At 35.8% G+C, this 26,379-nt stretch overlaps 1 protein-coding gene across 3 annotated transcripts in view; it reads left to right on the plus strand.

Moving 5' to 3' along the window:
- CADM2 (cell adhesion molecule 2) overlaps positions 1–26,379 on the plus strand; it is a 670,542-nt gene that overhangs the window by 421,494 nt on the left and 222,669 nt on the right. For 2 of the 3 annotated variants that reach the window (XM_055702988.1, XM_055702990.1), the window contains exon 2: positions 15,488–15,514. The exons of the other annotated variant lie outside the window; for it this stretch is intronic. In XM_055702988.1, the coding sequence (XP_055558963.1) occupies positions 15,488–15,514 (27 nt within the window). The remainder of the gene's footprint in view (positions 1–15,487; positions 15,515–26,379) is intronic. 3 annotated transcript variants of the gene reach the window in all.

Consider the following 26,379-nt stretch of genomic DNA (forward strand, 5'->3'; position numbering starts at 1 on the left):
CTTCGTGCTGTGGAGTAGCCCTGCTTTCTAGCGTACATTCCTCCTCCTTTCATTACCCTTTATTCATGTAAACTCTTTCCATATCAAAATCAGCGATACCTTAAAATCAAACATTCTCTAAATATTTAAATAGGTTGTATATGATTGAATATAAACATCAATAGGATCATCACAGTGTATCTCGTATGTGGTGCATATACTAATTACTAAATTAAGGACTTTAAAATTAAGACCTCAATATAATACATTCTAGATAACAATATCAGGGGGTTCTGTAAGCAAGCTGATATATTGTTGTTTTAAATAAGCCAAACAACTAGAACCAGACAAACCCAAAGGAACAGCAGCCCAGATGTACTTCAGATGAAAAGACTGACCTGTGACATGCATCATTATAGGGTCTTACATAATATCTGATTTCCTTCTTTCACCAGCTCATGTCATTGCTAAATACAGTAGGAAGACTTCCTAAAAAAAAAAAAAAAAGAGGGGGAAACAATAAGAGTTTAACAGCAGTAACCCCCATAATAATTAAAAAGAATTATCTTTTTTATCCACACTTAGGTTCATAAGAAGAGGTAATTTAAGCACTTAATAGACTTTTTAATCTTAGTGTTAACCCCAATTCATGAGAGTAGTGTTTATTTCCCCTTGGCATAAACAAGAATTTTAATTTGTCCTGCTGCTTTTTTTCTTCCCAAGGTGAAATATCTGAGACTTCTTCCACATTTAATAATTGAGACCTTTATGGACTGGTTTTTTTGCCTTTGTTATTTTTCGAGGGACGGCTTGTGGTACTTCTAACTATAGTAGTAAAGCTGGACAATGGACATGGCAAAGACTGATCTTCACTTTACTAATAAACAGGGTTAATTATATAGGGAGATAATTTGATATACAAGACGTGCAGGTATTTGCTCAAAGATGTAGTAGCAAGTTCTTCCGGGTTAACATTGCCTTCGCAGAGCAACTACTTTTACGTGCTTGCTGTCATGTTACTGCGTACAAGTGAAATCTGCACTGGAGGCAGTGTATTAAGCTTCTCTTTGCTTCATGACTTTATATGTAGGAATTTTCTGTGTTATTCCTCAAGAGGCAGCACTGTTAGGATGCTGTGTAAAATTTTCAGACAAGTGCTGAGGTACTCTTAACAAAAAATGTGTCTTATTTATGATGTGTCAAATTACTGTTCTGAGAGTAGACCTTTTAGGTTGCATTCAGCCTTTAATTTGACTGAATTTAAATAGCGTAAAACGCCTTTTAGTTGGAACTTGGCTTGCATATTATATCTCTCATTTCAATGAAAAACATTCAGATGCAAATACGGTTTGTTTGGACTGAGTACAAATGCCACTATCATGACTGATGAAGGCTTTTGATCACACATCTACAAACTGAAACCTTAAAAAGGAAGAGGCTATTTGGACTGGCATCTGCAGTGCCATGAATTATTTAGTTCCCATTATTCATAAATCTCTTTGAAGAGAAGGCTTATGAGGTTTTTAAGGAGGAGTAGTCATAGTTGTGTTGCCAATTTCTATTTATGCTGTGACTGACTGCATGTGCAAACTTCTAAACTGCAAGAGTTGTACTGAATATGAAAGAGGTGCATGTACAAACTCCTCAGGAGTGGCCCTGAAATGTTTGTTTGGTTTCCTAGGATAAGGACGGGGATGCCTCTGTTGTTGCCATCTGCCTTGGCATGCTCCAAGAGGTGGGCAAGGCAAGAACATGTTGGTATAATTTGGTGAGCTACCCAGTTAGCTGCTAGGGTCCTGGTTGAATCTCACAGAGCACATGTTCACAGCTGGAGTTTGCTCTGCTGCTCCGTCACTGAACTACAAATCTCTTTTGGCTGTGCTGCGCTGGCAAAACAAAAATAGCAACATCACCTTCCTTTTTGCATTCTTTCACTGAGAATACTTTATTGTACAATGTTTTTACTACAAAAAGGTGACATTTCAAAACATTTCCTCTATTTCCAGCAATGATTCAAGCTAAACGCTGTATATAAACACTATTCTGCTGTAAAGGGGGTTTGTGTGCTTGTTTAGTTTGTTGTAATTGTGTAATAATGTTGTCTAGAAGATGCATGTTGGCAGAGGTGTCAAGGAATGAGTTAGAAATACCCAATAGTAACTTCTTCATCTGTCTTGCAGGCTTCTTTAGTGTTTGGTCTTTTGGTCTTTTTCCTTTTTTTTTTTTTTCCTTCTCTTCTCCCTGGGAGGATTTCGGTTTGCATTAATGAGGGATACCATGGGTAGTTATTTGTCTGGGATATGTTCTTCATATGAAACATCTTCAGGATGTTTTCAAACTCACACTATGAATCAAAATACTATAAAGACTCAATATGCAGTTGTTGTACCGTTCAGAAATGTACTGGGTTCACAAAGCATTTCTTTACTGTAACACATTTTTCATCATAGAAGTCCTAATAATATTTTACTTCAGAAGTCGTAATTAAGAGGATTACTCCAAGAATTTCAACATTTCCTTTAAAAAGTCACTCAGACTATACTTGGTTCCTTTAATTTCCTAAAAAAATATTATTCTAAAATTTCTCAAAAGGATTCCACGAAAGTGTTTTCATCTTTCATTTTTCAATTGACTGTACATGTTACTCTAATTGGATTTCATTCATCGTTCATATGTACCAAAATGCATTACACTTTACAGGCAGTAATGTGTGTGTGGACACACACACTTTTATAAGTTATATAGTATATCATTCATACCAATATCTCACACATAAATTGCTTTCATAGGAGATTTTTTCATAGAATATAATAATGGATGTTATCTATTGTATAGTGATGTTACATATTTTATAATTACCATAATTAGTAAGTTTCTATAACAGAATATGGTTATCTTAGATGTACAAATATATATCTTAAATTTATATATAAATAGTTATACATTCATATTCTTTTAAGTTCTGGGAGTGTTTTCACTGATGTGAAGGGAAAAAGAAACATGAGAACTGAGAAGTGCAAGAAGCACGCTTATTTGCTTATTCCTTACGTGTAAGAAGGGAGTTTGTTTATATAAAGTGAGTAATGTAACAACTTTGTGGCAGTGTTGGAACGAGCACAGGCGGAGACCATTGTAATGATAGTAAACAAGCAATTTTTAGTAAGTTGAAAACTTTCCTGTTGTGTTACTATGTTAAGTATTAATTTGCAGTTACTGTAGAGGTTAAGTCATTCTTCGTGTATACTGTATCTCTTACTGCTTTAGAAATACTTTCTCAATCTTGAAATGCTGAAAATACAGATGACTGGACTTCAAAATTTTGAGATTTCTGTAGTAGTATGTTTCATATACATTTGTTTCTCTGAGTTTTGTGATCTGGATCTTAGAATTTAATTGTCTTCCCTTCTTTCCACTTAATCTTGGCTTTTTTTGTTTTGTTCTTTTTTTCCCCCCTCTTTTCTCTCATTTCATCTTTTTTATTTCCCTGGTTTTTAGTTTTTCTTCTTGACTCTGAAGATCTTTTTCTTTTGTCTTCTATTGTTTTTTAATTCATCTCAATTTATTAACTTGCTACATCTCCTAGACTCAGTTTTTAAAGATCCTGTGCTGTCTACAAGCTGTGATGCTTCACTCTTTTAATTTTCATTCTACCAAAGCAGAAGAACTTGCAGGATGTTGTTTTTCTCACTTCGGTCCTTTCTAGCGTCACTCATTTGGTGCTTTCTCTGCAGTGGACCATGTGCCGTCATTAGTGAGTCTGCTTGCCAGGTGCATATGCTGACTATACTGTGACTGCGTACACACACCCTGATGAAGATGTTCTCTAATAAGTCCTTATTTTGATGACTCATAGACAGAACTGAGCAGTTGATGAAATGCATCTGGTCTATTTTGGAACCAATGCCAACACGTACACTAAAGACCAGGAGAGAAGGGTGTATAATGAAAGGCTCCGATACAGAACAAAGCTGTGACAACCATGTCAACAGCTCATGTCAGCAGCCTGTGGATGTTCTTGAACTGGCAAATTGTGAGCCACCCCTTTTGAATCTAATGCAGATGAAATGCAAGCTGAAGGGAGTTTAAATAGAAATGTAATTTTCTGACATTAATTGCTGACCACCTAAGCAGAGCTTCTCAGCCCATGAGCTTAGTCCCCAGTGTTAAAAATCACTTTGTTTTTTCTTGCTGCAAAAAGCTTCCAGATTACATATTCCCTTACAGACACTGCTTCCAGCTTTTTTAATACCAACATTTTAGACGTATTATTGCATATAGTAACCTGAGAGTGATATGGAGAGCCAGGACTACTGACAGCTGCTGTAAATGTAGATCAACTCTTAAATGAATCTTGCCTACAAACAATTTCAGTAGAATGGCATTATAATTAAAGGAGGAATAGCAATGTTTTTAATGCTCAGATCAAACAAAATTGCAACTCAAGTTGCAATTAAGAGTATCATATTTGAACATATTTGAACAATTATGGCTTCTTCAAAACTATTTTTTTAATTTCTTTAAGTTTTTTAAGATTTTGAATTTAATATTACTTTTTCTGCCTGAAAAGCCTAATGGCTGTCTTATGAGTTTTCAAATTCTGAATATTCAGGCATATGCTTGTAGGTTCTGCATATTCGTTTCTGCAGTCTCATTCTAATAGAGCATGATCAGCATATATTTCTTTATACAAAAAGGGGTGAGGGGTGCATGTAAGTTCTTAAGTCTGGAATTGTGAGTTGTTTGAGTTTGTGAATTTTCAGCTATGTTTCTTGTAACTATGGGGAAGATGTAGAATGGCTGACAAATTTTACTGCATTCGTTTGTATATGCAACACATGTATACATTTAAAACCAGACAGGGAGATTAGAACTACATACAGGAAATGAAATGGTTTTTAATATGACTAGTCAATTGTGAATTTAATGCAGATAGGTAAAATTTCAAACATGCAATGAAACGTGGTGTGAGGTCAAAAATATCTATAGTAAGGATGAAATTTATCTTTGGACAGTGCACCTCTGTAAAAATAATCTGTCATTTAAATGTCTCATCCAAGCTACAAAAATATGTCTTGCTCAATAAGTATTGCCAAGGCAACCTTTCACCCTAACAGCAATAGTAAGCATCAAATTTTATATTAGCTGACAAAATTGAGTGGCAGTGAGTCTTTTCTATTTCTGAGACTGAAGCAGAGTCCTTTTTTGTGAAGTTAGATGTAAAGAACAAGATAGTACTTAGCCTTATGTTTTAATATGATTATGAATAGCAGATGATAAATTCTTGGTCAAATACTTGAACTTTAGATATAGTATGCAGTCTTAATTGTTTACTTACATTTTACTCATGTTTCTTGAACTGTCAGAAAAATGTAGAAAAATGGCAGTAAATCACATTAAAAAAAAAAAGCAGGAGTTCTTTTTTTGATATTACTTCACTAACAGCAATATGATCATGTTGAAATATTCACCCTCAGTTCCACATCATCCAAACTGGGTGCAGATGCAATGAATAATTCATATGGAAAGCAATGTGTCTGTCTGCCTTGTTTTGAAGAAGCAATAATGAAGTATGTGTTTGAAACCAGCTTGTTTGAGTGTGGTTAGTACTACTTTAGCATAAGTTTTATTTTGTTCTCTAGGGGTCTTAAAAAACCGCCATGATTGATTTGCTATTACACCTTCACCACTTTACTCATAAAGACATAAATTACATTTTTAGATTTTGATTACTGTATAGATAAGGTTAAAGTTTTTAATTTGCTTTGATAAATGAAAAATTGCTGAGCAAATTGGTTTCATTACTCTTCAGAAATTAAGGCAAATTTTAATATGTATAATATTATGCATTTTTAATTAATAGAATTTTCATCAAATTATCATCACATATAAATAGCTATTTTCAGGAGTAATGCATACAGTTCCTCAATTTGGAAGGTATTTTAATGTCTCTAAATTATTCTGTAAGGTAAGGCTCACTGCTTCCAAAGGAGCCATGTTCTAGAATATTGAAACTTACTCTCCAGGTCTCAGGAGGAATGGCTATAATGTGTCAGGTCAAGACAAGGGTTAAACTTTCCAGTGTATTTCTTGACGTGTCACCTGCAGTGATTTTAAGTGGTGGTGAAGAAAATTATGTGCAGAATTTTTAATGGCTGAATAAAATCATCACTGAAAAGTCACTATCTGAAATTCCCATTCTCCAACTGGAAAAGAGTTTAGATTTAGCACATATTTACTGACATCCATGTAAATTTATGAAAATCCTGTTGATTGAGCTCTGCACTTCCCTTATTATGGTATTGTTTCACCAGTCTTGCCAGGTACCCAAGTCTGCCTTCTGATATCTCAAAAAAGCCTAAATTGATAATTTATTAAATTTTTTTGGTGGTGTGTGGGAATCTTACTTTTCTGTTCAAGGTTTTCATTCTCTGTCCTTTAAGTTATGTGCTTGTTTCCACATGCTTCAATTGCTGTCCCAGTGGCCTTTAATACGCACCTTAACCTTATTCAGAAATCATTTCATACAGGAGGTCTGTTTTTGAAGTGATGTAATACTTTTTATACAGGTGTATACTTTATGCAGACATCCCATGGGCTATGATATTTAGTAAATAAAAAAAAAAAAAAAAAAGGGGAAGGGGGGAAGGGAAGGAGGAGTAACCGTGCGATGAAAGCCAGTTGCCTTCTCAAAACATTCTTAGGGTTTGCAGTAGATTAATTAGTTGAATGTAGAAGTAACATAAGGAGAACTCTAGCTGTTTGCCTGCCTACCTAGGTCCTTGGTTTTGATTATAATGTTTCTGATTTCATCGTGGTTGTATAGGGCTTATTTTCAAAAAGGAGAACACATAAAGCTTTGTGGGTTATCAGATCTGTGGAGTGTGAATGGTAATTAATGTATATAAGCATCATAGACTCAGAAAATGTGTTTGTAATAATGTAGGAGAGCATCTATATTAACAAACAAACAAAACCCCAAAACCTACCATGAGACCTGAATGTCACAGGTTGCTCTTGGGTTTAGCAACATGGACGAGGCACAGTTTCAGGTGTTTTACATGCACTGATCTGCAGATGTGAGAAGAAATGTAAGCTCACTGCTTACAGCTGATTGTGCCCAGTCAGGTATGTGATGACAGCCAAGCTGTGCCTAAGCAGTTTGCTAAGTGTATCCAAGCAGGACATTTTCCTTTCTACTCGTTCTGGAGACCTGACATAAACAGGGAAGCTGGGCAATTGTGTGTATGCGCATTTTGCATGACAAACAATTTTGATAGGTTGTCTGAGTTGCTGATTGAATGTCAAAGATTTTCAAATATTTGGTTTAAGTTTTGAAATACCTGTTAAAAGAGATCTTGAGGGCAGAACTGAGTACTTGTATCTCTGCCTGACAGAACCACACTTACAGACTCGTGGAGTTCATCATTCCACTACTTTGGAGTTGCTTTTATACACCCTTTTTAAAACATTCTATTACCTTGATAAATAAATATAAAAATTGCATTTACTCCTGTTTGCAAACTGTATTATTTATTTGCAAATTAAATTTGTGTGATGTTTATGGAATCCCAGCAAATTATGAAATTGCTTACTTGCAACTTGTGTTGCTTGATGTGTCCAGCTCTAGTATAACATGCATAAAGTTGGCATTTTGGGACAGGCAAATCATGTTGTCTGGATGTCTTTAAAAGGAGCCTTTAGGGCATGACTATACTCATCTTCTAGTTTCGCTATACACAAATAATACTGTTATCTGTTTCCAGCTGCTAATTTGAATCAGCTACAGCTGGAATCCTGAACTCTAGTGATGTTTAGATTATAAAATGCTTCTGCTGATCTCCATCATGCCAGTTATAATGAGTATCGAGAACAAAATTACTATATTTATAGTCTACTTTTCAAAAATAGAATGAAGCTGTATGTTCTTCAATACCTTGTGATTAGTATGGCATAATAAAAGTCATTGCATGTGATAATCTAGTCACAGTTTTAAAATATTTAATGTTTTTAGCAGCATATTAGGAAGTTTGAAAGATGCTTACAGTCATTTCAGCTTTTCCATTCCAGTATATGAATTGCTTCTCATTATCTGGGTTCAGTAATTACTATTTTGCAAATCTGTATTCTGTTGGGTTAGAAAGAAAAGATTCTGAACACCAGAAAATATTCTGTCATTACCTGACATTGAATTGTAGAGCGATATTGCTGGGGGAAAACCAAAACACTGAAGTCTGTGCTCTTTCACCACATTTTCTTTCATTTACATTTTCTGTAAAACAGAATTTAATAGAGTTTCTAGAGTTTCTGCGTATACAGAAAAGTCTGCTTTAAAAACAACTTCTGTAAATGTTACTTTTTTTCTCACAGAGCACAGTAAAAAACATACAGCAGCTGCTGTTTTGATTTTTTGTTTATCATTTAGTAACGGAAGAGCCCACTATTATTGCCCAGGATGTATGGTCAGTTTGTATATTTGCTAGATGCAGTAGTATATAGTACTGGTTTGTCATTTCAATCAGCATGTTAGTTTATGTAGTATGTTTGTCTTGCTTACAGGTTTTACAGTGTTTGTGTAGGAGGGACATGAGGTACAATGGATTAGTTTGGTTTTGTTTAGCAACAAGTTGCTATTTATGTTTTTTTGCTAATTATGGGCTGAATGTAAAAACGCTGAACACAGTCGAATTCCTTTACATCTTTGTTAATCTTGCATTTGAACATCTGCTACTGCTGTCAGGAATTGTTATATTCAATAGAGTAGCAAATATGTAAAAATACTGTGGTACAGTATGTATATCTGAAATAGGTTTGTATTTCATAGATTAAGAGCCAAGTTAGTATTTATTCATGGAATTAGACGACTGGGTTATTTTTCAAGATGGGGAAGAAACTTGAAAGCAGCAGAATCTTCTAAAGACAGGAGTGAAGCCTGATATTTAGAAATTATAAAATAAATATGTGAAAGTGAAATAGTCAATAGGCAGGTGTACAACAATATGGAAAGGAGGACTAAGGGATCATTGCGGAACACAATGTGATGCTGTTCTCTTAGAGGCAATTGCTCTTTTGCAGTGCACAGCCAAAGAGCTAGGTGGAAGGCATCATAAGTATTTATTCCACTTTGCCCTAGTGCCACTTCAGCTGGATATCTTGCCTGATTTTAAAACAATGTAAATGAATTGTAAAAAATTCATGGGGCAAAAAAAAAAAAAGGAAAGACAGTAAAAAGGAAGTTGAAAAGCATATGTTAAGAAAGTGGAAGAACATGATTGTTTAGGCACGCAGGAGAAATCTTAAGTCTTCAAATTTGCAAAGGGTTACGTTGAAGGGGTATGTGTTCTGTTGTTATTTATACTCATGAAAGGTATGAGAAGGGTTAAGTAATTGGGCTAGTTTCTTACATATTATGGTTAGGTTATATGTCAGGAAATCAATTTGCCATTGAGAGGAAAACTATGCACTAAAACAGATTACCTGGACAGCTTTTGGAATCCCTGTCACCAAAGGTTTTCACAATATGTTAAGCAATCTGTTAAAAGAAGTCCAAACATAACTCATGCTGCTTCAAACCCAGAGGATGCAGTAGCTGGACTATTCACAAGCCTTCTGTATTTGCATTTTTGTCCCCTTTTCAGTTGTTTCTTCAACAGTTCATTGTATGTTCCAAAAGGAAAAATTATTACAAATAACCATATACGTAATCCCTAGTATACAGCACATATTAAATACATACCATATTTATACCCATTAATGTTATAGTTGCAATAAAAGAAATGAATCAAATCTTTGTCATTGCAGAATCACATATTATTTTGCATACCACTTCACTTGTATTTTTTCTCCTAAACCCTGAGGGAAAAATGTATTAAATGAATGAAAAAGCTTCTTGTTTTTTCAAAGATTGAACGATTATGTTAGTAAGTGAAATGTGTCTCTTTCTGAGGGAAGTTACCTGATGTCATCTTAGGAACTTATGTCATAGATAGAATGATGCAAATGTATAATAAATAATAGAAGTTTGCATGTTTTAACTCCATATAATTCCATATGCATGACTGCACAGACCTTTAGTGGTTATACAAATAAAGAGATGAAGACTTATCTAGGAATATATGCATTCTAATTATATCTGCAAATGCTACTAACTAGTACTGTAGAAATCTCCATGAGAAGAGTGTGCAGAACTTAGGGGCAAAGAAGAATATTCACTACAAAATGCAAAGGCATATCAATAAAGGCAATCAAACGAGAGGTCAAAAAATCAGAAGTAAACAAATTTAGCTATGAAGGTGTAATTAGGGTTTTTTTAATGGTATCCTAATCTAAAAGAACCTTCCAGGGTCCCATGTTTCTCTGTCATCTTTTGGCCTCTCCACGACTAGGCAGCAATATCTTCCTGAATGCAGGAGTCTCAAAGTCCCACCAAGAATTTCAGGTGACGGCGGTGGTTTCTTTCTTCTTCAGTGGCTTTTGGAAAATGCTGTTGTTGAAAAGGCGGTGGTAGAGCATGCTGTGTTACGGTACATACTGGGACCTTTGCTTTGAATGGGTCTCTGCGTGTGAGAGCCTAATAATTTGCATTATACTGTGGAGAACATGATCCTGCTAAGCCTTCTGTCACACAGAGGAGCTTTCTCTAATTCCAGTTAGAGAATCAGAGCTGGCATTTAGGTGACCTAAATGACCAGTGATAATACATCGGTTTATCCAAAGGGAAAAAAAAGGGAAAAAAAAAAAAAAAAAAAAAAAAAGCTGTAGTTATCATCATCATCAAATTAAAAAAAAAAAAAATCCAAATTTAGGTAGTGTAAAAATAACCCCATTTCTTTTGAGAATTGGCAATCTGCATTATATGTTGGGAGTGTTGGGGAGGGAGGTTTGTTTGGGGTTTTTTTAATGTATGCTTCTTCTCTGATAATTTTTAGTATTGCTTGATTGCTAAAGTTTTTAAGACTGTAGTAAAAGTACAGATGAATAAATATGTCCATCATATGCATTGTTGATATCTTAATGTATTACTGAAGATGAGAGGACCTCTGGATTTCCTGGAACTGTAGGTTTCTGTATTCAGGAGAAAATCAATGCAATGTACTTCATAATTGTGACTTTCATCTTGTTTCTTTTCTTGAAAAGAGCTATTTAGTCATTATAACATTTAGATATTTTGCTGGTTTTTCCTCTAGCTGTGTTCTTAGTACCTGTAATAGGTGAAATGAGAACAAAACACTGACCTCAAACCTTTCACTTTTATTCTTTTTCTTTCTCCTTGTTTTGTGAAGTAAAAGGTTAGGTAAGCTGGACATCTGGGGGAAATACTTTTCCCCCTTTTTTATCTTTATTGAGCTATTGAAGTAATTGGAAGGACATGTTTTTTTCCAAAGACAAAAGACAAAACCCCAAATCGAATAATAAATCACATATACGAGAAAAATAAAATAAATGCTATATCAAATCTGTCTAAAAATGTCCACAAAATTGAACAGCATAGAGACAGCTGAGTGGTGGAGAAAATATTGAACAAGTTGGAGCCACCATTTATCAAAGAATGTAATTTAACAATTGTTGGCATACAAAAAGCAAGAAGTCAGAAAGATATATCACAGAAAAATAAAGCACAATGTATTATTGATATTTGAGAGAAAGGGTGTATTAGAGCTTTTGAAATTTGAATCCAGCTTTTTACATTCAGGCAATGATTTTTTTAAAAACATTGTTTCAGCAAAACAGCTACAGCTGAAATGCTTTTCTGGTGTTAAAATGCCCTAGAAACGTAAGTTCTGTGAAAATTAACTGCCACGATTCAGGACTTGGCACAATTTTCCTCCCCTTTCCTGATCCCTCGGGGTGGACTCTCCCGAGATTTCTGACCGTGACTTTTTGCTGCTCTGTGATCCCCTCACTCCCAGACCTTTCCTTACTAGCCAACTTTTTTTTTTTTTTTCATATGCTGTGACCAGAAAAGCCTTCAGAAAAATAAAATGTTTTTTAATCTTGATAGAACTAAGGATTACTAGAAGAGAGTTGTTGATATTTTTTGTTGTTGTTTGTTTCTCAATCTTACCTAGAAATCTAGTGGCTCTGTCATACTTTTCAGCCTGACTTTTGAGAATATGGTGTTTCTTCGCTCTTTGTCTTTACTCTCTGGTCTTTGAAATCTTCCTTAAATTCCAGCAAAGGTCACTGTTCACACTTTTCTGTAGTATGCCTCCTTATCCAAAATCAATTTCCTAAGAAAGGCAAGGCAGAGTAACGAAAGAAAAATGCCCTTGTAAATGTGTTCTCTGTTTTTAAAGAAATCCTTGAACATGGGGAAATACCAGTAGTCATTGTCTTTCCTTTTTACCAGTTTCCCAACTGGCTTGTTAATTTAGCCAAGTAAAGTAAGTGCCAGCCAAATACAGTAAATTCTCCTTTTCATGTTACATTGTACCCATAAATAATTACTGGCCAGACCAAATCCATTCTAATTGTGTTACAGACGTTTCAAATTAGTATCCTACAAGTATACTGCTTCGAGAAGAGCTTTTTGAAGAGCTTGTCTCTTCAGGCAGCAAGCAAGGAAGTCTAGGTGGGGAAAAAGAGAACATGTTATGTGAAATGCAGAGAAATCAGTTGACTTGCTGAGCACGTAAAGCAAATGTAGATCCTTTGTAATGTTGTTTGTTGAAACCCACAATTCTTTTGTAACTGACTTCTGTGGCATAAAAAGCGAAGTTATCCCATATCTGGTGCTCTAACCAAGAGATCAGCCTTCCTCTGCTAAATTTCAGTCTTGATGATGCTGATTTGAAACATTTATCTATACTTGTCTCCTCCTATGACTTTTCATTTATTAAGAAGAAGAAGAGGTGGATAAAAAATCTCAAACATATTGGATATAGGTTGAAAATTGTCTTCTCTTTACAGCAGAGTGACAAGGAGACTAGAGAGGGAAGAGAAAAAATATTTCACCTTTGAGAAAAGAAACACTGGCCTCAATGATGACAATGAAAAGGAATTTTCCCTCATGCTAGGTATCAAAAAGATGGGTCATTGATGGAAACAGCTCCAGCTAGTTCCCTTCTGTAGGCAGAATTATATCTTGAAAGACCATTTTCAGCTAATTTGGCTGTTGTGCAGTTTGAACTTTACGAATTGACTTGTAATTGGACTGTGCTGTCAATGGAAAAACTTACAAGTATCAAACATGACATTTTTAAGAAGGTTACTGTCATCTAGTCCTCTATTAGTGGATTTGCAGAGAGTTATAATTGGACTAACAAGCTTAGTAACCTGTCCTACTTCCAATTATAATGTACAACCTCATTTATATCTTTTCTTTATTTACTGATACATGATAGGTAATCATTCTCTACCTAGTGCTCATGCTTCAAAATAAAGCTGTCTAATCATAGAACGGTTGGATTCTTTTACTATACATGTGTGTGTGTTATATATATATACATACATATATATATATATACATATATATATCTCCATACACAAAGATTATATAATTCACATATGCATATATCTGTGTGTTTATATTCTGAACAATTAAAAGTACATATTTAATTTTCATATACACACACACATATATATATTATTCTGAATGAATAATGTGATTATAAAGTCCCCTGTTGCTTTTTAATCACTGGGGGAGGGTGTGTTTCCTCCAGACCTTTCTTATGTTTATTCTGGCTCAAAGTGACAATGCATTCATGTAGATGTAATTCTCAGGACTGAAAAAGAAGGGGAAGCATAAGAAAATGAACAGGCTGATGAACTCAACGCATTCATTATCAACTTATATTTGCATGAAGGAGAAACTGTTCACTTATTACAAAATTAGAATGGCACCATTAATTTTGTTTACTACAGGAGCAATTTTTATTGCATGTAAGATTTACTGGCTGTTTTGTGGGTGAATATGTGTTGTTGAACACCCATATTTAAAGAGCTCTGCAGAAGCATCATGATTTGTTGTACCTCCACCAAAGCAGAGCTCTTCCATGGAGTACAGCTGATTTCATTCATCACGGGACTGCTTTTCTTTTTTGCTTAGTTTCCACTGCCAGGAGAATGATGACAATGCAGAATAGTACATCTGGAAATAGAGAAGGAATCAGTGAAGGAATAATAAAAAATAATAATAATAATTTAAAAAAAAAAAACACAAAAAAAGTCAAGGAAAAAATCTAGAGAACTGACATTTTTTAATGCATTCATACAGTTAGAAGTTTTATTATTTCAACAATTTCTTCATGTATGGCAACTTGGCCTTTACTGCCATGCTTTTTTTACTTGTCTAAGTAGCGATCGATTGGTGAGGCATCTGACTAGGTAAGGTGAAAAAAACAAAACCAACAAAAACTGACATAGAACCTTTCGGTGTGAACAACAGAAGCAGGGAAAGCAGAAAGGGATTTTGGTCTTTCTCCTTTTTTTTTGTTTTTTTTCTTCTGTCTTTTGGTCACAATTCTAGCTGCCTTTGAATTGTTCATGTAGCTCTGCCTTAGAAGGGCCAGCAGAAGAAGAATTACGGGGTTTTTTTCTGAGGTACCTTTTTTATGAAAATGATCTTAAATGAATGCCTGTTCAGAGTGCTCTTGAGAGTTTAAAGACTTGTGGGTATTATCTTCTGTGTAATTTACAGCTAACAGTGTATATAACAGTGTACAGTACAACAGTGATTCCATTTTCTCTTCAGGTTCTGATTAATATTATATTTCAGCAACATTATCTATAAGCCTCAGAAAACAGAAAGTAATGATTCTGTTGATCTGGCAGTAGGGCAGATGATAGCAGAACATTTTAAGCTATCATTTTTGTGACCGTGTTATCCCTTTAGAACTCACAGCATTAAACGGTTGCTTCGGGAGATGCAAGAAGGCTGTAGTGTCTGTCCCTTTTTCTCTGAGTCTGAACACTGATCACTGCTTGTTAAAGTATTGTCTGCTCCTTCTGCCTTGCATGCTCCGTTACAATGCACAAACAATCCGAAGATACAGACTTCAGTGAAGGAAAACAACAACCGTATAACATAGGTTATTAATAATGGTAACAGCAGCTTAACTGATGTTTGTTTGCATGAGCTTCACAGGTGAATGGTGGTTTAAGAGATAGGAGCAAGGGAATGACGTAAGGTTTAGGTACTTCAGAATATACTTCAGAATGAAGCAAGGCAAATTGTGCTGTAAGTTTCAGAATTCACAAATCTGTGTGCATATGTTCTCACTTACTTGTGAGTAATGGTCCATGATTTTTCTGCACTTCTCGCCATGCTTTCTGAGTGTGTTTTGTGATATATTTTCTAAATTCTCAACACACATCATCTGACAGAATCATAGATCTGACTATCTCCTAGTACTGCAGTTTCTCAAATAAATAGGTCAAATAATCCTAGAAACGGTGTTTGTTAGCTTTGAATCAATAGTGATAAAGTTTCTCTGTATTCTTAACTTGCTCAATCTTCTGTCTAATCTATCTTTGTTCTCTTCTTCTTGTGCAATCTTTTCCTTGCTGCCAGTGGCTGCTACAAAGAACAAAGCTAGAGGTGAGTTTCTGCCTGCACTCTTCAATTTGCATTGCATGGTTCTGCAGCCCACATATTTTCTCACAAGGTTTTTTTCTGCTTCTCAAAATGAAGAAAGATATTTTTAGGTCTCATGGTATAAGAGATTAGGTTTTTACCATTTTGTAGTTGCCCCTAAGTGCAGACTATTTTCATTGTTTATCAGTCATCGCTACTCATACTCTATTTTGTTACTAGTTTTAATTTAGGAAGTTCTTAGAAAAAAGATAAAACCAAATGTATTGTAGTTAGATTTCTGACTTGCATTATAGTAACGTAGGGTTATTGATGGCATTTTGATCGAAATGAAGATATTGCATCAAAGTGCTCATAAATATGTAAATGCAATTTATATTTTTTTATCTCTAGATATAGTCATAAATATCTGAACAGAGAACAATGAACAGAAGTGTCTCCTAAGCGTTCCCCATCTTTTTGCAGTAGTATAAAATGATCATCACTGTTTCTGATAGCATGCCAATATAGAGAGAGGCATCCTATAATGTCTGCAGAGATTTATGACTTCAGAGCAGCAAGGTGATTGTCACAAATCAGTGTGGCAAAGAAGTAAACCTTTCAGAACTAATCATGTAAGGTCAGTTGTGCCTTAAAACAGTTCCTGAATTTCAATGAAGCAGTGATGTAGCAAATGTAACCTGAAGGGTGTATTTTTTCTTGCATATACGTATAAATGTATGCATACATGTTTATATATACATATGTGTGCATATATATGTGAACATATATTTTCATATAAAATCATGAAAAGTTTTATTTTACTAAATTCATCTATCATTTCCGGTAGATAAAGTCGTTTGATAATTAAACATAGGATTTTAAGGCAAATGTTTATGCTTGGGTACATGCAGTGTGGACATTAAGAACTCCAGTATTCACAGTGTTCCTGAGGTTCAATTATATACATTGTCTAGCTTGAAGATGTGGAACAATAATAGTGATCAAAGAAAACACAGACAACTGATGGTGTTTATGTGTTAGAATAATTAATTCAATAACTAAAATACTGCTCAAGTTGTGGCGTTTTGTTTTTTTAAACCCTTGCATGGCTTTTTGTAAATTCTTTTTCTCAGAAACTGCATGCATTGGATGTCCTGAGTGAGGGGAGTAGATGATGAATTCACATATTCGTCTGTGCATGCTATGAAGTTTGCTTTACTCTTTTCTGTACTGCCATATACTCCTCTGTGGTGCTGTGTAACAGTGGTCAGGAGTTTAAGACTTTCATAATAAATCTAAAAAAAAAACCAAACAACAACAAACAAAAAACCATCCACGGAAACAAACTTTAAGCACAAATAAGCATAATCTCATCAGTATTCAGCAATTACTTGATGTACTCATATATTGCCATTCACACAGAAACTGCCCTGGAGGCACAGGAATTATGAGTCAGAATTACTCATGGGCCCCACTCATCTGTGAGCACACTCTTAATTCAGAAGTGCACATTCATATTGAATAAACAGCTGAAACTATATATAGTAAACAGGGTTTGGCACCGTGATAAGAGGAAATCTCATAATCTGTAGCTATACATTATCTTTGGAGCTCTCTTGCTGAGTTGCACAGTGACTTCAGGAAGTCATCAGCTTTTCCTTTGGTGCTGAACAGCCCTGTGACAGACGTACCCGATATCTACAAGGAATTCAGTCCTGCAACGGTTCTCTTTTACCAAAAGCATAGGACCCATCTTGTAACCCCCTGTGGTAGAAGACATAAAGTAGCTGACATCTTACTGCTTTTCACATTGCTCTGTCCGAGCAGTAAAGAAGGATCTGTTCCTCCTTTTGAAGAACAGCTGGCAAGCAGTTGTCTAACACAACACTGGAAACAGCAACTCACAACCAAGAGAACGCTTTGCTGCAGAAGTTTCTTTTTGGGGATTTATCTCCCTGAAATCCAGGACTTTTAAATCTGTGCTCCTATTTATGTATCTTCAAGTTTCCTTTCTGAACGTTTGGTGTTTGTGCTGTCATTTGCAGTGAGGTGAAGTTGATGCTAATGCCTTCCCTGGGGTCTGAGGGTCATGTTATTGGGTGATACACTGTTGGACCGGACCACCTGTCTTGAAATTTTGTTTGTGCTTTGTTAGAGTGAGAAAACTGCTGCTGGTCTCCGTTGTCGTCTATAAGCAGAATATCAGAGGCCTTGTTCTCAAACATTGCATTCAGCACTGTTCCCTTAAGCATTTTCTCAGGCTGTTGGAGGGTGTTTATATTAAGTGGTGTAAAGCAACTGTTGAACTCTCTAGCTGACCCTTACTTTGTGGCACTTAGAATCAGTTTAGTTTGGAAGGTCACTTGGTCTGCAGGTCATCTGGACCTAGCCACCATGTAAGACCCACTCAGATCTGGTTGCCCAGAGCCTTCCAGTCGAATTGAAGTATCTAAGGGTCAGAGATTCCACAGTTCCAGGTTAAATTTGCGCTATCGTGGCTTTATTTTACCATGGTTTTCTGATTTCTTTTTAATACTTTCTGTTGCCTAGAAGAAAGTACATGAAAATTTTTGGTGGTGTCCTAAAAGAGCAAATACTTGGATTTTACATAGAAGGAAGGCTCTTCCTTTGGACTACCTTGGGTTGCCACAGATGCTGCCACAGAACAGTCATGTTCTGAACATAATACTTGCGACATTTTCAAGAAATCTAGTTCAGAAGGATTTGGAGGAGTAAGGGGTAAAAAATTAAACAGAAAAATGGTCATTCGTAGTGCTGAATATGGTGAAGCAAAAACCAAAGATGTCACCTGAAAATCTCAGACTGACTAGAGTGGTTTCGGTATATGAATGTTTTAAGGACTGTTCCTAAATACACCAGATGAGATTTGTTCAACTTGAGCTGTATAAATGAGCATTTCCTCTATCAAAGCACCGGTTTGAAGACCTTCTGACCTCTTAAGAAGGTTAAGAAGGGCTGTTGTGAGTTTTTGGTGACAATACTGTTGCAGATTACCTTCTGGCAGCAGTTAACACCAGTTTCCAGGCTCAGTGGTCCTGTCATAGCTGCTAATGATGTGTCAATTCTTAGTCAGCAGGTGAAAGAGAGAGGCCAAGTGTCTTCATTCAAATCTAATTAGCGGAGAAATGGAGTTCTGTGGTCCACATTTTCACTTTTCTGATACAGTCTGTGTCAGCTGGTATTAAAAAAGTTATTTCCAGAACTGCCCCACTAACCTCATGAAGTTAGGCACTTGACTTCAAAATTGAAATTGGAATTTATGATAGTTGGGGATGAGGGGGCTGGTGGTGGTGGTGGTGATTTTTTGTGGGTTGTCTTTTTTTTTGGTATTGGGAATTGTGTGGAAGAATATGATAATATCCTATTAAAAAAAAAATTAAAAGGCCAACAGCTGTTTCAGGAAGAGAAAGGAAGTTCCCCAGAAAAAAAACTTTTATTAACTGCCTGTTGGGAAGTACAACATTCCTTCTTGTTCCTAAGACTCCTGAGGCCCACAGATCACAAATGGCGAAATTCCCAAGAGTCCCAAGTCCCAAGAAGATACTTTGCAGAGGGGAAGATGTAACTGCCTTAACATTGCAGGATTTGTGCTATCCAATCTCCATAAAAATGTGGTGGATTGGTAGCTATTTTTGCCATGCTTCTTTCCCCCATTTTAGCTGTGTATGAAATTCTATTTTTAATTTCCTCAGGGAGAAATAACATTCATATCATGATCCCACTGTTTTTTTATAACAAAGTGCTACTGTACCGTCCACTCAGTCTATACATACACAGCGCTTTGTTCTCTCTCCAAAACTGTTGTAAAAGCTGTAGTTCTGTGGGTTCTAGGGGATGTCCTATTGATAGGGGTTACCATCAAACTTTTTTCTGATAATGCTACACTTTTAAGTACTGTAAATGCCTTTAACACTAATTCACTTGCCTCACAAGTTTGATATTGATAGGTTGATTTTCTATAGCCCGTTGGATATCCAGGAGATTTTTGAGATGCCTCTTTTCTTGACTTGTATCCCATGTGTCCTAAAGAAATCGTCATTATTTTTGCGTTCCATGGAAAAGTGCTTTTTTTTTCTTTTAGTCATGTCTTCTACAAATACAGAGGTATGTTTTTTATGCTTTGCTTTTAAAAGAGGAGACTGATTTTCCTTCAGAAACAGAAGATTAAATTTAAACTTTAACAACACTACTTAAAGCATACAACTGGATCTCTAATATAAATCATCATAGCAGTTGATACACCGTCTAAATGCATCTCATCCAAGAGGCAAAGATCACTCTGGACTTCATTCACTTGATTTATTTTGTTTGTTCTCATTATGTCAACAAAATTGGTATCAGCTTATTTGAAGTTTAAGTCAGGAGGGATTGTGTGAAGAATGCTGTACAAATATACTGTTACTGCCTGGATAGTTGTGCAATGACTCATGTTATCTTTTACTGAGGAATCAATTTGTTTATCAAGAATTCACTGCATCTTCATCAATGGTCATGTTCTACCCAACTGTCTCTCTGATTTTCTTACAGCATATGATAAAGTTTATTTCATTGCCCTACATAAGTGTTTGTCATCTTGGTAAATAATAGGTTTGATTCATCGCGTTGCTTTGCCTGAAAAATCAGACAAACCAGGATAAATTGTGTTGCTCAGTATTCCCTGTGTGGAAGACCTATGTTTTTGACTCTTTCGTACATGTAACTAGCCAAGCAGATATCTCCTTTGAGGTATTATCTATCCCATATTTTCCTGAAATCAAGAAGTAACAGAGCAGCTGCCCATGTTAGGAACACGATGAAATAAATGTACACAAAGGAGACCAAATACTGCTATTTGTCGTCTTTGCATTATCTTCACAAAGTTGTGAGCTCTTCAGCTATTAACACCAGTCAGGCATTAGCTCTACTGTAACAGAGGTGCTCTGTTTTGTTTTGTTTTGTTTGGGCGTTTTTTTGTGTTTGTTTATTTTTATTATTATTTTTTTATTGAGGGATACATAACTCATGGCAAAATTTACATAAATATGACACACGTTGTGGAAAAAAATACAAACTCGTGGAAGTATACAGATGTTGAAAGTGTGAATCCAATACAAAGCCATGGGAAACTCCATAACTCACAGTAGTTTGAAAGAACATTTACTTATGGTTACAAGCTTTCACCACTGAGACATGTGGAAATGAAAACCTGTCAGATTCCACCTTTAATACAAGGTCATTACAAAAAACTTGCTAAGGCTCTTGTAGTACCATAGCATGATCTGAAGCTTGATTGAAATTTTTCAGATATTTTCTAGTGCTATTGAAAAAAAAGGTGATCTTCTTTGTAAAATATTCTGCTGATATTTTTATTCAAAGTATAGTTTTTCCCTCTAATTTTCATATGTCATTGTAAGGCAGTAAAAGCACCTTTGGTATTTATAAATCATTGTACTTTTGGAGGGGAATAACAGAGCTAGTGAAGCCTTAATAACCATTCCTTTACTGTCTGTTTGGTATTTCCTCCCCTGTAGTTAAGTCACTGCTTCCAGTACATAACTTCTGAGATGCAGTGCTTTTCTGTGCTAATTAAATTATGTCCAGTGCCTAAACCTGTGACTTTGAAAGGTCTGGATATCATTCCTACATCTGCCATGGTTTTCCTCAGTGGTTTCTCATGGCACTCAAGGCCAGAGTTTTCTCATATTCGGTGTTTCTGATGGGGATGGAAGTGGTGATGAAGAACAAGATTTGATGCTTGTCTGTGACAACAATGCACAGAAAAAGAAAACCATAAGTTTGAAAATTCCCATATTAAGAGTGCAGAAGGACTGTGAAGGCATACATGAAACATTGCTAACACTTACACAGGAGCAGGTATTTGGGAAATTTATTTAGGTAGGCAATTGTTACAGTGTTCCTCCAGTTCTTCTTTTAATTTGGTGAATAGAATGTGGAATTTTCAATGTAATGGTTAGTCTCTAAATGTAAAAAATTTGTTGGGTATTTTATTTAGTTTTGTTGGGTTTGGTTGTTTGTTTTTGTTTTTTAAATCCTTCTAAACGCAGAAGTCCATGTTCGATCAAGATCATAGATTATTTCAGTTCCAGTTTTCCGTGAGATAGCATAAAACATACAATTACATTAGACTTAAAAAAAAATAAATATATATCTACTTCAGTATAATATATATGCCAGTTGTCAAAAGCAATTTGGAGAAGTAGTTCCCTGAGTGCTGAGGGTCTATTTAGAAGATTCACAGATTATATTGGTGGGCTGTTGTTTTTTTTTTCCCTTACAAACTCTAATTGATCCTTGGAGGGAGAAAGCTGTAATTATAATGATGATAATAGTTCTTCACAAAGTTGTTGACTGCTCTTTACCCTTTGCAGTGATGTTTGGGAGATACTTGGCCCTGGTATCTGTAAGATCTTTCCAATACTGAGACAGCTGAGATTTCCACATAATGTGCGGTGACAGTCCAAATGCTCGCTGTTGTCGTTCCAGCCAGCATCCTTCTGCCATTCAAGGTCCTAACTTGTGCTACCTACTAAGGAGACTGAGAAAACATGAATTGGCTTTTCCTTTCTTAGATTGAGGGACTATGTTAGCAGCACTGCAAACAGCAGTTACACAAGCCGATGTGTCCTCTCTGCTCTTTGAATGCATTTTATTTTGGTATGTTTTCCAGAATAGATGTAAACAAAGCAACCATTAATAGTCTCAGTAATGTAACATGCTCATTAAAATTGTTGATCACCATGACATAAAGTAGCTCTAGCAGCACAGAAATAGCAAAGGAAAGTACAAAGCCCCAGTGAGAAGAGATTGGTAGGGGCAGGCTATTGCTGTTGACGTGCCCTTTTCATTTGAGAGGCTTCTACATGGAGCCAACATGTCAGTCATGTATTGACTAAATAGTTTAATAACCAGTATAGAAGAGTTTGGAATGGAGTAAAATAACGTTTGTTGTCATTCTTGTGAAGTGCAACATGGTTATGGGAGAGGGACTCTAGGGAGGATGCTCCCTTTAGAAGTGGACCCGGTTATCATCGACTAAAGCGTTTTGTCAGTTCTTATTCCCCAACTTTCAGAGAGGCGACTTTTCCCTCTGCAATGGTTAATACAGATTCTGATTGCTTTTTTTCAATTTGTCTGCCCTCGTTTGGTTGTTAAGTATTTGAGACCAGACTGTCAAAAGCAGCATATTAGGAGAGCTTGCCATACTTGAATAGAACTCTGCTGGAAATTTAGTTGCTTTATTTGCTGTCTGAATGGATATACTGTTGTAAATCTGGTCATGGTATTGAGCATTGAGCCCTTATGGCTATCTGCAAAGAATTTTCATAGGCAGTGGGTTGCATTTCGAATATGAAAGTATTGTGAACCCATGAGACAGACATATATTGCTGTGTGCTCGCCCACTGAAGTGAATTTTCATATTTCAGCCATACAAAACTCTTCGCTTCAGAGTCTAGACTTTTAATTTAGGCACAATCAAAAGGATATAGTGAGTACCCAAGATGTGTTCAACCTGTTTTATACGTGTTATGGAATTGCTGGGCATGATTTCCTAATACCTGCCAGCTGGATGGAGCTGCTGCTCTCAAGTAGGTTGTCAGCTTCATTTTGTCCCAAATACTTAAATTCCTCAACTTGTATTGAGACAAAATTCTGATAGAGAAAAGGGCTTTGATGGCAATACCTAAAGATGGGACAAAACATGCTGTTGGTGTATGGGTTACAGCAAACCCATGATCACCGATTTTTACTTCTCTATTGATAGTTATAGACACTTTTAAAAGCATAGGCTTTTCTTTCAGGCTTGGCTTTGTTCCATTATGCTTTTATAGCCAAAGGAAATTGAGAGAGTGCTTTTAAATAAATAATAAAAAAAAATTGGTTGGTTTTTTTTTCTTTTCTTTTCTCAAATGCTCCTTTGAAAAAAACATAGGATTTACACTGATTCTTCACAGTAGCTCATTTCTCAAGATTTGCTTCTTAAAACTCTGTGTGAGTTCAGATCTTCAGAGAATTTGTTTTACTTTAGTCGTCAGTGGTCAGTGAAACGCGTGGTGTTTAAATGGCTGAGGATTCACTATCGCTGCTAACGTTTTGTGCTTTATATTAATACTTGCTTGGTTTCTTGGATTGGGCGTAGGGACAGAAGAAAGGAAGTTAAGACTTTGCCGTGTGTGCTACCATTGTTCTATAGAGGATCACTAGAAGTTCTTTGTAATTATGCTGTGCATAACTGTGTGATTCTTTCAAGGGCTAATAACTTCAAGGTTTTCCTCACATTTTAATTACATTATGGACTGGATTTAAGGCAAAGGTAGTGGAAGACACTTGAGCAGAGTATGTAGGGATTTTTGTCCCTGTGCTGTTCATACACAACGACCTAAAAAAATCTGGTCTGATTAGAAACAATGATGGGATTATTCATGTGCATCTATTGATCACCACAGCTGGTGGATCATTAGAGAAGGGGGGAGGTACACAGTGTTCACTTACTATGTACCTTAGGTTGTTGGTTCTGAGTTAAGATCTTGACTTACTACTCACCTGATTGCAGAATACCCAACACCTTTTCCATTAAGCTGATAAAGTGAATTTCATCTCTTACAATACCTAGCTTGCAACATCATATTGCCTTTATTTAGCTTCTTAGCTCAAGTGAAAGAACCAAAGCTCTATTTTGTCCCATTGCAAATAAATGCAAATTTCAGTAGGAACCTATTTCTTTTATGTTTTGGAAACTGTTGCTGGCTCTCAGGAGGCTAAACAGATGAATAAGGGTGTTCCTGTTCTTCACAGATTGCTGTAGCTGTGTCAGTAGTAGTATCCCAGGAAAGTGAAAAATCGTAGATTTTCCTTTTTAGGAGCATGATTCTATGAAATCAGGTCCAGAAGCTGATTTATTGAAGCTGTAATTATAATAAATAAATATTGTTGTTTTGTTGGGGTGGTTGTTGTTATATTTTTGTTTGTTTGGGGTTTTTTGTGGTGAACACTTATATACAATATCTCTGAACCTGGTAAAAGATTTAATAATAAAGAAAAAACCACTGAAAATGTTGGCTCTTTTATTTGTTATGTCAGCATTCTGTTCATGGGCTCTCCAAGGAGCTAATAACAAACAAAAAGTCATTATACCAACCTGACAACCTTCTATGTTTATTCTGGTGTTTATAAAATATGAGGAAAATTCTTTAAAATGCTGTAACTTGACAAAAATCCTTTAAAGGGAAATTAGCAAGAGAATTAAGGAGTTCAAAATAAAATTAAGTGAAGCTTTCAGAAAGGAGGGAAACACTGGAAAGAGGGCAATGGAGAAGAATCGTGTGCAATGGCTAAAAATGCTGTGGGCCTTTGCAGTGGCCAGCACCAGAGGCTCTACCTGGTCTTTGTGGGTCCCCACGTGTCTTACAGCTGCTATTAGAAATCCCTGTCAGTTTGCCAGATTCTGGCTTTCCTGACTGTACTGGTTAAGAATGTGTAAGCGAAGATAAGACTATAGACTCCTGATTTATATCAGTACCTGTGCATGATACAATACATCCAGCTGATCTCCCACAGGCTCAGGTTTCATTTGTTTACTGTTGCTGAATGTACTGCAACCATTTTTCATTTATGATGGATGGCTTTTCTATTCATGTTTTTTTTCTAATAATTATTGTTATTTCTGTATACATGCATAATACATGTTGCATGTGGTGCATCAGGAGAAGTACTTAAAGGATTTATTGTCCTTGGATTTGAAACAATTGTACATAATCATAAGTTTCTCAAGGTAGAATTTTTTCCTTTTCATGCCATACTTAGTAGATTCAAGGTGTCTGTCATCTGCGATCCCTTTGTTTCATTTCTTAGTTTCCTTCAGAATTATTTGTTTCCATTTGTTTTGGGGAATAGTACTTACTGTATTTATTTGTCACTGCTTTCTGGAAGTGTAAAGTGTGTCAGCTAATGCTTCCCAAGTAGCAGCTCAAAAATGAAGGGAAACTATCAATCCCTGCATTGATGTCCATTTACATTTTAGGAATTTACAAGTGTATAAAACTAATGAGCTAATAATTCTCCATTCTTTTCAGATAATTTTATGTACAGCAATTAATGGGATGAATAGGCTTTCCTCTCATGGTTGGCCTTCTCTTACAGAATTTAATTTTTTGCAATGAGTATCATAATGGACTGCCCATCCGATTCCAACAATAAGTATTCCCCAGGAGGCAGACTAGTAAAATAAATGCTTCTCCAGAGCAGACATGATAATATTCCTCTGATTTTTGGCTTTTTCTTTCTCCAGAAGCTCAGGAGAAAAAATAGGTCTTTGTAACACTGTTGAAAGGTTACAAATTTCTGGTTTCTGGGACACCAGCTAGGAAGCAAGTTCCAGCATCAGGGAAATGCACTCAAAATGTACTCTGCCTGCATTTCCCTTCTGTTTACTTTCAGACAGCTTCTGCCCCTGCCGATTCAGTGTTTGCAAGGTGATGTGCTATACTGTGGTACCCACTTTGCCTGCCAACCAATATAGCATGTTCTCCTGGTCCTTCCCTCATGCTTTGCATTTTTTTAAATTTTATTTGTTTAAAATCCTTCTGGCATGTCCCACTAAGACAGGAGTCTGTTTTGTAATCTTCTATCGTTCCTTCTCCTCTATTCAGCTACTATCTTGGTTTGATCTAAATATCTTTCAAAATATATTCAGTCATTTGTGTAGGTTAGTGTCAACTATTTTAATAACTTCAGCTTTTTCAAAATAAATCTTACATTCTTTAGTGCTTCTGTGAAAAGCGAAGCATTATTTTTCATGACAATTCCTTAAAATAAGATGTCGCATCAGGGATTTCAGCTGTAAACTTGTCAGTGTTACCTATAGAATGTTA

The sequence above is a fragment of the Falco cherrug genome, chromosome 2, assembly GCF_023634085.1.
Source record: "Falco cherrug isolate bFalChe1 chromosome 2, bFalChe1.pri, whole genome shotgun sequence".
In the NCBI taxonomy this organism is placed as follows: Eukaryota; Metazoa; Chordata; class Aves; order Falconiformes; family Falconidae; genus Falco; species Falco cherrug.